Below are 14,981 nucleotides of genomic sequence, written 5' to 3'. Positions count from 1 at the left end.
GCCGATAGTGGCGCTGATGGCATGTTGATGGTGGTGATGACGACAGTGGTGGGACTGAAATCGTGGTGGTAATGCAATGGTGATTGTGATAGTAGTGGTGGAATGATAATTGTGATGGTAGTAGCAGTGGAATGGTAATGAGTGTTTTAAAATTCGAACCGACTTAATCGATCGAACTAATTCGACCACGACCCTAAGGTATGGTTGGGTCGAATTGCCTATCAGATCGACTATGCATTGAACTTGGTGTAACCCAATACGACCCGATCAGGTTTGCGATTAAACTGGTGACACACTGACCTAAGTCAAGTCACACCCAAGGGAGGAAACACATCAAGTCATGTGGGTCAATTAAGGTAGGTATAAAATTTTAAATTTTTTTAATAAAGGCCAAGTCATGCTGGTTTATTAGTAACTCATTGGTTCGATCATTGACCCAATCACCCAATGCCTTGGCCGGGTCAATCATTGATTCAGTTTTTAAAATTATGGGTGGTGGTGGGTGGAATAGTTGCAATAACGACGACAATAATGATGGAGGTGATTAAATGGTGACGATAGTAACGAGGGAATAGTAATGGTGGCAGCATTAGCGATGGTAGTCACGATAGCATGGTAGAATGGTAGTGATGACGGCGACGACAATGATGGAGGTGGAAAAATGATGGTGGCGACAATTATGGTGGTGGTAGTGGAAGCGAAAAAGACGAGGTGCAGTAATAGTGGCGATGACAATGTCGATGGTGGTAGAATGGTGAAGACGATAATGGTGATGTCAATGTGGTGGTGAGACAGTTAGACAGGGTGTGATGGTTGTAACGATGGTGATGGTTAGACTATGTTTTTTTAAACTAAAAATCAAATTCACAATATATTTTCTCTTGATTTTCATAATAAATGTAAAGCTGTTTTGAGATTAAATTAAAAATCAATTCAACTCCATTTTTGTCAATACATTTGGTTTTGAACATTATATTTGAAAACCAAAAACCAAAAAACTCAACCACCCCAGATGAACCTAATCCTCCTTTGAAGAAAATACCAAAAACAGCCAAGAAACCACGTCAATATAATTAAGTATAGATTATTGTCCCAAAATAAGTTGTTCATAATCGCGTGACATCTAGAGGTTTTTTTTCCATACTTGTTTTCAAATAGTTCAACTTTAATATTAGCATAAAAAAAATCTACTTTAATAAATATTAAATGAGAAAAATGTTTTTATAGTAAATTGTTCATTTGAGTTCACTCAAAATGCAATTACCAAGTTAATAAAAAACAAGTATTGAACATTTTATTCGATCATTTCCACATCAGAACTGAGCCTTTAACAATTCGGCATACACAACATACAAAAACTGGAAAAGGGCAAACGCGGAGAGAACTGTGTATTAATTATAAATATCTATTCTGTTTCAATTATGGAAAAAAGTATATGTAACTCAGTAAAACATTACAGTATCGGATTAACTACACTACAACATTTAAGGGCAAAATCCCGACATTAAGGTGCCGTTCACTCTGTTGCAATCTTCGACTATCTCTAAAGTAACCTCAACTTTATCTGAACTAATTCTTCAGCTTGTAAAAGATTGTTTCAACTCCGTGATCAAGGTTCACCGCAGCACCCAAGGCAGACACCATAGCAGATTCTACTCAATTTGGCATGAAAATATTCACATTTTCTGAACTGAATGATGCCTAATGTATGAAACAAAGTAATCATCGTTAATCAATGTTCCTTGAAAAAGATGGCAATGGCATTGAGCCTTGTGGGTGAAGGATCACAAGCACACCAAACATCCCAAGCATTGGAAGAACAAGAAGCCACTTCAACAGTTTATAGTAGTGCATATGGAATGTGAGAGAGAAATCATCAGAGAAATACAGTCCATTTCTGTCAACCATCTCAACCAAAACTGTTCCTGTGGTCCTTACCGACACTGTTGGCAGCTTAATCCGATATTTACCAGGTTGATCATAGGTATTGTTCAACTTTATCGTTCTCTCTCCTTGGTAATTACCAGGTACTAGCAAGGAAGTCTGGTGAATTTACATGGCATGAAAGAAGAATGGCACATAAATTGAGTGCTTCCCAAATAAATCTAAAGAAATTAATTTGGTTAGGAACTTACAGTGACTTTGTATGGTCCTTGATGCCCAGATGGGTATCTGTAATTATCTACAATCTCAATTTCCACCCAAAAGCTTTTGCCTTCCTCATCGTGGAATGCCCTAGAAGGATGAGTAACATAGATACCTTCACGATTGTAACGATTTGCAACATTGTTTCTTCCTTGACTAGGCAACCTCCATGCCTGAAACAACGTATAAAGCCATTCAGTAACAACCAAAGTTGTTTCAATGATCAAATTACAAACATATTACAAACATATCCTGCCTTTAGGGGATGATGAGGAGACGGGGTTGAGAAGCAGAAGACATTGCCATTCATAGTTGTGACAATTAGATCAAGATCATCCCCACCATCAACGTTGTCTGCCAAGACCATGCTATAACTGTAGAAAGAATGGCACATAACTTCAAGAAAGTAGGACAGAAAGCATATTCAAGAGACAAAGGTTAAAGAATCTCTTACGAAGTTTCACCAATGTCAACAACATCAGCACATCCAGTAGGTCCATCAATGAGGTACAAATAACCATCAAATGATGTGGTAACAATAGTTAATCCCTTCCTTTTCTCCTTGTGTTTACTTAAATCGACTAGAAGAACTTGATTCATTATTCTTCCATGAGTTGGATATGGATACCGCCCAATAGATGACCCATCCCTGCCATCAAGAACATGAATCTTCCCAGATAGTGTAGGCACAACAAGTTCAGTATGGCCATCTCCATCAACATCACCAACAGTAGGACCCTAAGGAAAGTGAGAGACATTCTCAATCAAACATTAGACAAATGAACCGCCTAAACGGTTTCTACTGCAATGCAAATGTGTGGAAGGAGTGAGATAAATATGATCAAATTAAGCAAACCTAAAAAACATTAATTGGTTCAGACGAACACATTGTCTAAATTAAATCTAATGTACCTACATAAAGTGATATTCGCGAGTATTCTATAATCTATCATCAGCAACACATTTGTCTAACAACTTGGAAGCAAAGTAACAGAATTCAAAAAGTAAAACCGATAGCTCTTGAGGAATACTGTGAAGACCTAGACTAAAAATGTTTCATTGACTTTGTTCACTTGTCTTCTAATAAGATAAAAGGACTTGCTCTATTGACCCTTTGGAAGTCCAAAGATCCCTTCAAGATCAAGTCTAGTGTTGAAGAGAATAATATATGATGAAATTAGTAGTCAGCAGCACCTCTTATTTATAATCATTTCAGATTGATTTACATTAAAGAGAAACAACAATAACAAGAAATGTAACTCCACATAATACTAATAGCCACTATGCCATACATATTTCCTAGGAATATAAAGCTTTCAACTTGTTGGGATAGAAGACTAGAAGTTTTGAACTTTTGTTTTTAAAAACTTGTTTTACACTTACTTTCTTTTTAGTTGGAACTTCATCATTTGTTTATGTCAGCTGGTGCCTGTATTATTAGTATTTTTTTTTAACGGTCTTGTTGAAGAACGGTAGCTTTCAGGTTTGAGGAAGAGTAAATTTGTCAATGTTTTCTGAGAGTGGATGGTTTCGTTGGAGGCCAAGTCTTGGCATTCTGAATCTGCAGATTCAGAAACAAAATGTTATTCCAATAGTGATTGAACCTGTGAAACAATACTATGTGATATTTGTTCAAGGCTTTATGGGAAGAAGTAGCAAGAGCACCATGGGTTGTATAAGAAACTTCAAAGAAAATCTTGATTATTTCCAAAGAAGCTTTCTTAGCCTAATATTGAGGTTGATGCTCTAATAATACCACGATGCAAGAAATACTTTGAACAGTGTAGAGCAGTAATTCTGGGTTTGGGCATCATCACTTGTTCTTCCGTTCCCACATCCCACATCAAAACAGTCGAAACCTCTCCTTTCTTCTATTTTTCCATGTTGAACACATCCCACATCAAAACAGTCGAAACCTCTCCTTTCTTCTATTTTTCCATGTTGAACAGGGCACGTGGATGAACAATACAACAGTAAACAAAGCATGCAGATGAATAGTTTGCTATTAACAGCACCATGAACAGTTTGCTATTCATACACTATTTGCAGTGTTGTTCATAGCAATTGTTCATCCGCATGCATTGTTTAGTGTGGTACTATTCATCCACACCATTGTTCATTGTGGTATTGTTCCTCCGTATGCACTATTTAACATGGCCAACCTAGAAGAAAGAATAGGTTTATACTATTTTTATGTGGAAACAGAAGAATTGGCAATGAACCCCAAATCTAGAGATTCATGTAGACCATATGACTGTTTTCAACACTGTTCAAATTATTTCTCATATCAAGGTATTATTAGAGCATCAACCATATTTGAAACCTCAACACTCATAATCCGTAAAAGCTTCTTTGAAAATGATCAAGAATTTCTACAAAGTTTCATATCCAACCCTCAGTGCTCTCGCAAATGCTTCCCATCAAGCCTTGATCAAATATCACATAGTATCATTTCTCAGGTTCAACAACTCTTCGAATTACCTTCTGATCCTGAATTTGCAGATACTACGTGCCAAGAGTTCCCTTTCACTTTAGTCATTCTTGTGGATGTGATGGAAGATGAAGATAGTGTGCAATAATAGAAGAATCCATGCAGCAATGTGTCATAATGATTCCAGCCTCCAACGAAGCTATTGAAAGAGCCGCCTTATTTGCAGACACCCCTTAGCCTGCCGGCCTCTTTGGGTGTCGCCTAAAGTGCAAACTTGAGGGTGGTGGTTCAGTGGTATATTCCCACATAAACTAGAAATATGACCAAATTAAAATATTCAAGTGGGGGCAACCCTCGTCTTACAAGTCAGTTTTATAGGGTTGAGTTAAGCTCATAACCCACATTCTAAGAGAAGCCATCCACTCTAAACACATTCACAGATTTACCTTCCTCAAACCAAAAACCTACAGTTCTTCTTCATCATTCGTCAACAAGACTGTTTAAAAATACTAATAATAAACACAAGGAAAGAAAGAGAGAGAAAGCATTCACAGATTTCCTCTTCCTCAAACCAAAAAACTACGATTCTTCTCCATCATTCGTCAACATGACAGAGAAAGAGAAAGAAGTTTTTAAAAATAAAAGTTTCATACTTCTAGTCTTCTATCTCGACCAACTCCCATGTCGCACTTGAAAATTATAAGTAAGCTTATAACGATTTACAATTTTCACAAAAGGAAGTGAACCAAACATAGAAGTGGAGTGATACATCCACTTCCCCTTATTTATTTTTCTCTACCTTTCATCTTTAAAATTCAATATTCATCATTTTGACATGTATAACTACAGTCTACGTTCATTCTGTAATTATTTATCCCATCAATCCAAACAATTCTAAAAAAATCCTATATCATATATATTGATTGCTATGTAAACAAGAATAATTATTGACCACATACTATAATACTCCATTTTTTTAAAATAAATTCAAAAAAAATAAAAATAAATAGATTTTTAGAAAAATAATAAGATTTTTGTAATTAAATAAATAAGGAGAAATAATTTTATTAATTAAAATAATAATTCTAAGGTAAATAAAATAAATATATATTCTTAGAAAATAAAAAAAAAAATGTTTTATTTATTCATTTGATAGGGAGTAAAATAGAGTTCTTTTTTATAAAATAATAAAATAAAATAAAAGAGTAAATAATAGGCTGAGAATACCCTAGTTATAAGTAGAGACATATTAAGTCAATTTTTATATTTACGATATGTTTCTACGCTCTCTCTTCTCAAATTCGTTTTTCTTTTTTTCTCTTCCAAAACTCTCTCTTTTTCCTGCATACACCCAATCCTGTCTTAGCAAAACTACGATCCCATATTTGTTAACCGTTGGATCATCATGAAATTTGAACATCAGGTTCGAAACTCATTTTCGCACATCCCCACCTTTGGGATATGCGAAATAATGTATGTGGTGAGAGAAATATCTCTCGCATAGAACTCTCTTTTTCGCACATACATTCAAACTTATCCCAGTAAAACTACGATCCTGGACTCATTAATCATTGGATCGTCGTAAAATTTGAACACCAGGTTTGGAACTCTCTTTTTTGCACATACATTCAAACCTATCCTAGTAAAACTATGATCTTGGACTCGTTAACCGTTGGATCGTCGTGAAATTTGAACACCAGGTTTGGAACTCATTCTTGCACATCCCCACCGATGGAATTTGCAAAATAATGTATGTGGTGAGAAAAATGTCCCATGCACAAAGACAGTGAAATGGAGGCTCCAATCTCTTCTCTCTCTCTAACGCTTGGAAATCCTAACAGAGCAACCAAGGGAAAAGCTTGAGAAATCTTAGGAAACCACTGAAGACGTCATTATCGCTATCGGACTACACACGTGAGTCCTCTTGGAAGTAACGGATGAGTTTATGGCAATTAGGTTTATTTTGAGATGTTTATTGTATTGTAATTATTCTTTTATGATTATAATTAGGAGATTGTTGTGTTTGACAGACCAATTGATGTCCTGATGCGAATTGGTTGATAAAATTGAGTGTTCTTGGTGTTTTTGTGTTTTTAACTTATGATTTTGATTCCTTTAATTTTGATATGATTATGTAAAATTGTTTGAGGTCCCATGTTGTGAGAAATATTGTTGTATAATTTATTTGTGTTTTGGACAAGATTTACTAAATTAGCATGATAAGTTGTTATATTAGGATCATGAAATTGTGATTGCAATTATGTGTAAGGGATAAATTGAAGATGTAATGAATTGTGAGATACATGTGTATTGAGATATTGTATTTATTGAGTTGTGAGCTATGAACTATGTAATCACACAATTGTAAAATCCTTTAAGAACAATGAGTATTGTGATGGGATCCAATGTAGGAACTCGACGAGTTGAATCACTTTAAGGCGTGACAAGTTAAAATGATTTTGAAAACAATTGAGTAGTTGTATGTATTGCATAGTTCATAGGTAAAGTCTATGTTTATACCATATATATATTAATATTATGTGGTGTGTATATGATTCATGAGGTGTGATAACATGTTACTTTGGAATTATACCATTGTGATTGAGATTGAGTATATCTGATAAATTGAGTATGTATTGAATTGTAATATACATGTGTATTGAGATGTTGTGTGGATTGAGTTGTGAGGTATGAATCATACAATCACACGACTGTAAGAGCCTTTAAAAGCGACGAGTTAATGTGTGATGAGTATTGTGATGGGAACCACTGTGAGAATCCAACGAATTTAATCACTTTGAGGTGCGACAAGATAAAATCATTTTGAGAATAATTGAGGAGTCGTATGTTTTGTATAGTTCATAGATAGAGTCTACGTGTTAAAATGTTTTCTATGTTGGACCTGAATCAGAAGGGAGAAACCCTGACAAACTCTTCAGAGTCTAGGCCTTGGAATAAATACACCTGGTTTGAGTGTTCCTTTAAGTATATATCGATCCCACATGGTTGGAGTATTCTCGCAAAACAACATGACTCTGACCGATTTTCTTATGATTTTACCTAGTAAGAGTTATCTGATTTACAAGTATGTGGTTTGTCTTGTCATATATTCCTAGGCGTCCAACGAGATTTCTCACTAACATGGTATCACATTTCATATAGGATTGAGTCTTAGTGTATCTGTTGCATAACGCTTGTGTAATGACTATTGTAACTTGTTACGCGATGGTGGGTAATGAATTATGTGAGTGAGACCTTATGTTGTATTTGAGATGTGTTGTTCTGAACATGTGATTAATGTGAAAGTGTGGAATGTGATTTTGTGATTAAATCTTTAGAACAAGTAATGTTACACCATGAGTAGTAAAATGATCTGAAATATGCTAAGTTGAGCTTATTATACTTAGATATATGTGATTTTGTTTATCTCTACCTGTTTAGGAATGTGATAACTCACTTCCTGTGTGTTGTGTGTATTTAGATCCTGTGATGATCTCGAACCTTATGTTCGTGGGAACAGATGATTAAGTAGATGGCTTTAAAGAACTTCGGTTTAACGGTTGCTGGGACACGACACTCTGATAGGATGTGACATTAAGATATGGATTTCTATATTATTGGCATAATATTCTGAACATGTTATTTTATTTTATTCTACTATTTAATTTGTTTCCTTTTGTAAACTTAAACGATCTTGTTTTGAATCGGAGATGTTTTTAATAAGTTTTATTTGATAAGAATGAAACGAATGTAACCCTTTTACCCTCATAGATTTGTTTACGTGATTTGAATAAAATTGGTTTAATAAAATTTCATATTTTTATGATTTTCTTATTTATATATCTGTCGGGGTTGAGGGTGTCACACATTCAATGCATAAAATCATGCAACATTCATTCAAATGCTAAGAAAGATTGTGATAGCAAGTTACCTGAGGAATAAGACTCTTTAGATGTTTTTCCCATATTAAATCTCCTTTTGGAGTCCATACAGCAACATTTCCATGTGTATCAGCTGTAACTAGTTCAATTTTCCCGTCATCATTAACATCAGCCGCAACAACAGCTCCTTGAATCTCAGCCATTTCAAGAGGAAACTTTTGTCTAACCTTACCTATTTGAGAAAAACAACAACTAGCATTTAATTTACCAATGTATAGATACATGGAACCAAAAACCCTTGATTTGAAATATCAAGTTTTGACAAACAAATAATGACACTGCTAAGAGAATAACTTGCGATCAACGAAATTGAAAGCCAAAAATTAAATACATTTTCAGTCCCCAATCTTACAATTTCAGAGCAAAACATGTCCAAATCCAACTTTGCAATGCTATGCATCATTCAGTAGGGAAACAGCAATAAAACAAAGCAGAAAAGGGAGGGAAAACAAAGGTTCGCTAAAATGATAGACATCTTTCAAGGGAGGAACAAAGACATGACTACCAGAAATGTTTAGAGAGGAAAATCAAAACATAAGGTAACATTAACATCAATAATTATTAACGAAATAAAATCTGAGAGAAAATCAATGAAGGCAACATAGAACCTGAACATTTTTAAAACAACAGAAATAGTAAGGAAGCAGTCTCTAGACATTACCATGATGATCCAACACATAAAACAGGCCATACGAAGTTCCAACAAGAATGTCAAGATTCCCGTCACCATCCAAATCTACGACAGTTGGGGAAGAATATATGTAGGCTCGGAAATTTGAAGTATCTGTACTCAGATCAAGTTCTGCAGTCCATTTAACTTGTTTTGTATCCAGATTAAAAACAACAATACCACCAGCAACATATTTCCCAATGTCAATATCACCCAGTTCTTTCCGATGCTCCTGGTTGTCATAATACCTGACAGCTTAAAAGGTGGATAATTACTGACAGATCACTAAATCAACAAATACTCATTTGTAGATGCAGACTATAACAATATAAGAACCACATGTTGTATTGGTAGTCAAAAAGAATAATGCTTCAAAACTTCTCAAAAACTGGTTTAATAAAAAAATAACAAGCATTCCCAGTCTAGCAAACAAATAAATGAAGCAGAGATGATTGAATAGTAAAATAAAATAATAGTATGGCTTGATCTCTCAATAAAATAAGTAAAGAACAAGAAATAAGTTTCATGGATGTTCTATTTCGCAGAAAATCATTATCTGTCAACACATTACATCTTAAGAGCTAAAATACATGTGACTTTTCATATCTAAAGTAATAAGTTTATTAAGAACGCAAAACAAGATAATCTTTATCATAGTAGCTTTCTTTTGTTTTGCATCATTCCATTGCCTACAACTTCATCTTGTAGCTAATTCTTGATAGACAAAATCAGAAAGGCATTCTTAATAATTATATTAATCTTTCTATCAAGAACAATAATGATACATTTTTCATTTTTAGCTATCTGATAATGTAAAAAGTCACCAGGGGTGCCAGAAGCGCAGAACACCCTTCACAGAATTGGGTTCCGTCCCCAATACTGTCTATTCATACAGATTGAGTTGAAGTCATTTATACTATATCTTTTTTATTTTGGTGAACTTTATACTAAATCTATTTGTCTGCAAGTAAGACTGAAGTGTGTTGGGAGCTTTTTTTTCATCTATTTGTTTTATGATGATACTAATTTGGCTCTTATAGGTGTCAAGAAACAAAGTAAGCGACAAAGGACTCTAAACAACTAAAGAACTATTAGATGATCATTCACCTTCCTCAATAATAAAAGGTTAACCAGGATGCACATATTGAATGACAACAAAAAAGCTGTACAGCTAGCAACTTATTTAACCATGAAATTTGAATCACATAATTGTCACAACAGAAAAACCAAATAAAGGTATAATTGAAATTTAAAAACTGTGTACAGATGGACTCACTCATGATCAAAGAAATAAGAAACGGCAACAATCATTTCTGAAACACCATCATTGTCAATATCTGCAATGACCTGGCAAAGGCAAGAAGATGACTAAATAGACAACAAGTTTTTATACTTTTTTCTTAGAACTAAGCAGAATGAAGATTTAATAATTTTTATAATAATAAAAAGATAAAGCAGGAACTCACAGGAGTGCACAAGATGTGGGAGTCAACATTCACAAAATCCTCTAATTTTTCATGTTTAACTTCAGTCCATTCTTCATCACCCCACATTGATTCATCAACATAATCATCATAATCATAGCTATACTCATCAGCCAGATCTTCACTATTACGGAATAACTCAAAAGATGAATCAGCATCTGCTTCCAGGCCTTCATCATTTTCCACAGTTGCAGCATGAATACCCTCTTTATCTTTGGATTCAGAACCACCTTGCTCTGCTCCTTTGGAGTTGTTATCTTCCAGAAGACGTCTCCCAGTGCTGGTTTTATTATCTGCATGAACAGTTTCCAGAGACCCAGCATTCACAGAGGAATTATCCACAATCGTTGGCACCTTAATACTCTCGTCTACTTGACTTCCATTTATTTTCTTTTCTGGCTCAGGATTTGGCACCTTAATACTCTCATCTACTTGACTTCCATTTATTTTCTTTTCTGGCTCAGGATTTGGCACCTTAATACTTTCATCTGCTTGACTACCATTTATTTTCTTTTCTGGCTCAGGATTAGGCAATTTTTTTGAGTCAAGGTGGTTTTCTGTTGATATGGCAGCTGAAGATCTGGCTTCATGTCTACTTCCATTCATTTCTACAAGGAGAATCATTACACAGATAAAATTAATTAATTAATTAAATGTAAATTTTACAATACATGAAGCCCAAAATTGTATGCAATTGTTGAACCCTGTGATTAAAGCTATTTTATTAGGTTGATAATGAAAATAAGAGAATCTCTAGACCATACACTTACACAACATTGATCTGAGTAGTAAGTACAGCAGAAACTTACGAGACATAGAATTCTTGATAGTAGCATCTTGGATAAGTTGGTCATCATGAACATCTGGATGAGAACGGTCCACTGGGTCAGGATCCAAGCCCACAAACCATTTTTTTAGCACCCTCCTACGGGGGACTTCAAGCTTATCTGACATCATATATCCCGAAACCCTAAAATTGGTAACTTATTACAACCTTGATAAAAGCACCACAAGTAATGGGTAATCGTTAATGGAAGCAAAATTTTGAAAATATGGAAAAGGAAAGAAAGTCACCTGAAAAACAGCACTTCACCATTGTAGGTTGCCAAAGCTATTTCTCTCACTCCATCTTTGTCAATGTCATATAGAAGAGGACTAGAATGCACAGTTGATTGGTGGAATGCTGGCCAGCCTAAGAACCATTCAGAAGATTATTTTTTATAAAACTCAAATTCAAACCCAAGTTAATCAATCAATCACAACTAGGACAAGTCTTGATCCTAAGCATTAACAATCAGTTTATACAAGTCTGAACAGCACATTAACATTGACCCCTTTTCAGTATTCCCTCCCCACCACCACCTTACATAGCTATAGTAATTTACTATTGTTCCTCAAGGAGCCATGAAGAATTCTAGGCCTTATGAACAAGTTACAAGTGCTGGGGACATGCAAGGTCAAATCTGCTTTCAGTACAAAGAACAACTAAGCCTATGTGGCTAAATCATACTTTATTGTCAACTTTTACATATCTCAAGCCCAGACAAAAGTTGAGGGATGTGTTACACAACTGGCAACCAAAACAAAACTTTACCAAATTTCACGATATGAATAAATCAACATCTAGGTCATCACCCATGCGTAATGCACCATGTAGCTCAAGTAAGGTGTTCCATAAGCTACAGCTATTACATTAGCTTCCAGAAGTGATGCAAAATAGGCACAGACCAATTGCAGTGATCAGAATAAGCTTTTAAATCTTTTGCCTCTCTCTGGTTACATAAGATCTGTAAGTACTCACCTTAGCTACTCATTACTTCTCATATAACTTGAAAAATTTATGCTGAGACTAAGCCTCTTTTAATCACAAGCCTACAGCATACCTTCATATTATAAAATACAACCAACCTTAATTTATTTACAATAAAACCATAGTAAAATAAAATTGATCAAGGGAAGGCGCACATAGTTCATCCTCTATAAATATCCCAAGCTCATGGACCCAAGCCTATCACAATAAGAAAAATACTAAAACCCCACATTCTTTTACCTGGCATTTTGTCCCCATCAGCACCTTCTAGAACCTCAAGGTAGTGAACAAAAGACGGAACCACAATCTCAAGCTTCCCATCACTGCAAAACAAAAAGGCAGACATTCAACAAAATGAAAATTACACAAACACAAATCACTCAAAAAGCAAAGCACATAAACAACTTACCTGTTAATATCAGCAATCAAGGGGTTTGCATAGATGCTGGAACTAACTTCTGTTTGCCATCGGAGCTCCAAATTCTTGGGACACTTCGAATTCACAAGTGCATCCTCATCTCTAACCACACCCATAACAGAAAAAAAAAAATATTCAAGAACAGAGTAATAAGAAGCACAAAATTTGCATACAGTTTTATAAATACTTTAGGACCTGTTTGGTTTCCTTCTCAGTTTTTGGTTATAGAAACTGTTTTCTAAAACAATTTCACACTACTAGTCAATTTATCATCCAACTATTAAATTTAAAAAAAAATGATTCTAAAACAATATTTAAAAAAAAACAAAAATAGCTAGGAGATTTTTCTCATTTTCTTTTTTCAGTTTTGATTTTGTTCAACTTCTCCCTCAATTCCACACTCTACTTTGTGCCTTGCAATACTCTTCATCAGTTATCTGAGAAACCTTGTTTAGGTGCATTTTGAAAACTAAAAATAGTTTTCGAAAATGGAAATCAAACACCCTAATAGGATTATTCTCTAATTAGAATTAGAGTTTCAACTCGATAACCTACATTAACCTTTAACACAAACCTTTGTTACACAGATTATCAGAGTCAAACTCCAATTCAATTAGAGAACAACACTAAAACCACCTAAGCAATCACATCTAATTTTTATCCTAATCAAAACATGTGATTGGTTCAGCAAATTTTAAATAAATAATTATTATTTTCTCTAGCTTGGTACAAAAAGGAATCAGTTCCCGAACTAAACAGGCTACCAAACAAGCCTTATAACCGAAAGCCATTAAGCTAATGTATGAGACGAAATGAATGAATGAATTGGTGTTCCATTCTCTAAGTAGAATTAGAATTTCTATTCGATGCCCTATGTTAACCTTTAACACAAATCTTTATTACGCAAATTATCAGAGACAAACACCAATTCTGATCGAAGAACAACAAAAAAACAACCTAAGCAATTACATCTAAGTTTCACTCTAATCAAAAAGTGTGATTGTTTCAGCACATTTTAAAGAAACAACAATTACTTTCTCTAGCTCGGTAGAAAAAGCGATCAGTTCCCGAATTAAACAGGTTAACAAACAAGCCTTAAAATTGAAATTCGAAAGCTACTAAGCAAATTGTACGAGATGAAAGTAACGAATGAATGAGAGTGTTACATTTCGGGGTATCCGAGGGAGTCGTCAGAGGCTTCGCGCTCGCGGAAGGTGTTTTTCTTGTCGGAATCATCGGAGAGAACGAAGGTGGCGTGGTGGAGAAGTAGCAGAGAGAGCAGAAGAAGAAGAAGAGGCTTTGTCCGCAAGCACGGTTTCATGTCATCTACTGTGGAATCGGCTCCACCGGATTGGTCAACGATGAGATTTGGAAGCGATAATCAGCAATTTGCTTTCAGCGTAGTGAGTTTGTTGGGAGTGGATGGAATGAAACCCTAGCTAGCGCGGTGGCAGTAGCAGGGTTTCTTTGGGTGCGTTCGATCTACAAGAGTGAGTGAGACAGAGTTGACGGTCGGTGATGCACAAAGAGGGGTTTAAAGTTACAGCGCAGTTTATCAAGAAGTAGGTACATCAATTCAATCGGACTCAATTTGGGACATGGGGTTCTTTCAAAAATAAAAGAATAAAAGAATTATATATAATGATGTTGGTTGTTAATGCACTTTAACTAAAATAGACATTAGCAAATCCCAATATATATTTACAACAAAAATACTCCTTTAAGTTTTTGTTTTTTTCATTTATTATAAGGATATTTAATTAAAAAATAAATCATTTATCTCTCCTATCACAACTTATATTATTTCTATTTTTTCCCACTTCCCATTTATGTTTACATTAACAATCCATTATCATTTTCTAACAAAAAATTTAAAAGGAATAAGTAGGTCCTAACCTAGAACAATTACTGAAGGTTCTAAGATCCGCAACATATTTTATTATTAAAGATAGAGAAATACTCGTAGCTATTCCTTGATTTATATGTTCTTCTTAAGATCCCCTATGAATTGTTATAGAGACAACAAATAACCCAGCTAATAACATAATTGGACTTTATAGTGGTTCTTCTTCTATTCATAGA

At 34.7% G+C, this 14,981-nt stretch overlaps 1 protein-coding gene across 2 annotated transcripts; it reads right to left on the bottom strand.

Moving 5' to 3' along the window:
• Nucleotides 1-1,359: 1,359 nt before the first annotated feature.
• Nucleotides 1,360-14,514, bottom strand: LOC114415539 (protein DEFECTIVE IN EXINE FORMATION 1-like). Of its 2 annotated transcripts, XM_028380295.1 has the most exons (13): nucleotides 14,066-14,514; nucleotides 12,891-13,001; nucleotides 12,722-12,804; nucleotides 11,746-11,863; nucleotides 11,481-11,641; nucleotides 10,654-11,279; nucleotides 10,464-10,534; nucleotides 9,179-9,435; nucleotides 8,508-8,689; nucleotides 2,600-2,883; nucleotides 2,402-2,519; nucleotides 2,136-2,318; nucleotides 1,360-2,043 (listed from the first exon to the last, which is right to left on the bottom strand). In XM_028380295.1, the coding sequence occupies exons 1-13, from the start codon at nucleotides 14,218-14,220 to the stop codon at nucleotides 1,729-1,731; spliced, it is 2,664 nt and encodes an 887-aa protein (XP_028236096.1). In that variant the 5' UTR covers nucleotides 14,221-14,514; the 3' UTR covers nucleotides 1,360-1,728. The 2 variants fall into 2 exon arrangements, with proteins under 2 accessions (XP_028236096.1, XP_028236104.1); XM_028380303.1 differs by lacking the exons at nucleotides 12,891-13,001; nucleotides 14,066-14,514 and having other exon boundaries at nucleotides 11,481-11,618.
• Nucleotides 14,515-14,981: the final 467 nt, after the last annotated feature.

This window comes from Glycine soja, chromosome 1 (genome assembly GCF_004193775.1).
Source record: "Glycine soja cultivar W05 chromosome 1, ASM419377v2, whole genome shotgun sequence".
Taxonomy (NCBI): domain Eukaryota; kingdom Viridiplantae; phylum Streptophyta; class Magnoliopsida; order Fabales; family Fabaceae; genus Glycine; species Glycine soja.
This window is presented reverse-complemented; position numbering and strand designations above follow the sequence as displayed.

Excerpts from the sequence above, each read along its gene's own strand:
- LOC114415539 (XM_028380295.1), bottom strand. The coding sequence starts at position 14,220 with ATGAAACCGTGCTTGCGGACAAAGCCTCTTCTTCTTCTTCTGCTCTCT. Across the intron at positions 11,642-11,745 it reads GGTGAAGTGCTGTTTTTCAG|GGTTTCGGGATATATGATGT; the intron begins GTGACTTTCTTT and ends TACCAATTTTAG. Across the intron at positions 8,690-9,178 it reads TTATGTGTTGGATCATCATG|GTAAGGTTAGACAAAAGTTT; the intron begins GTAATGTCTAGA and ends TTTCTCAAATAG.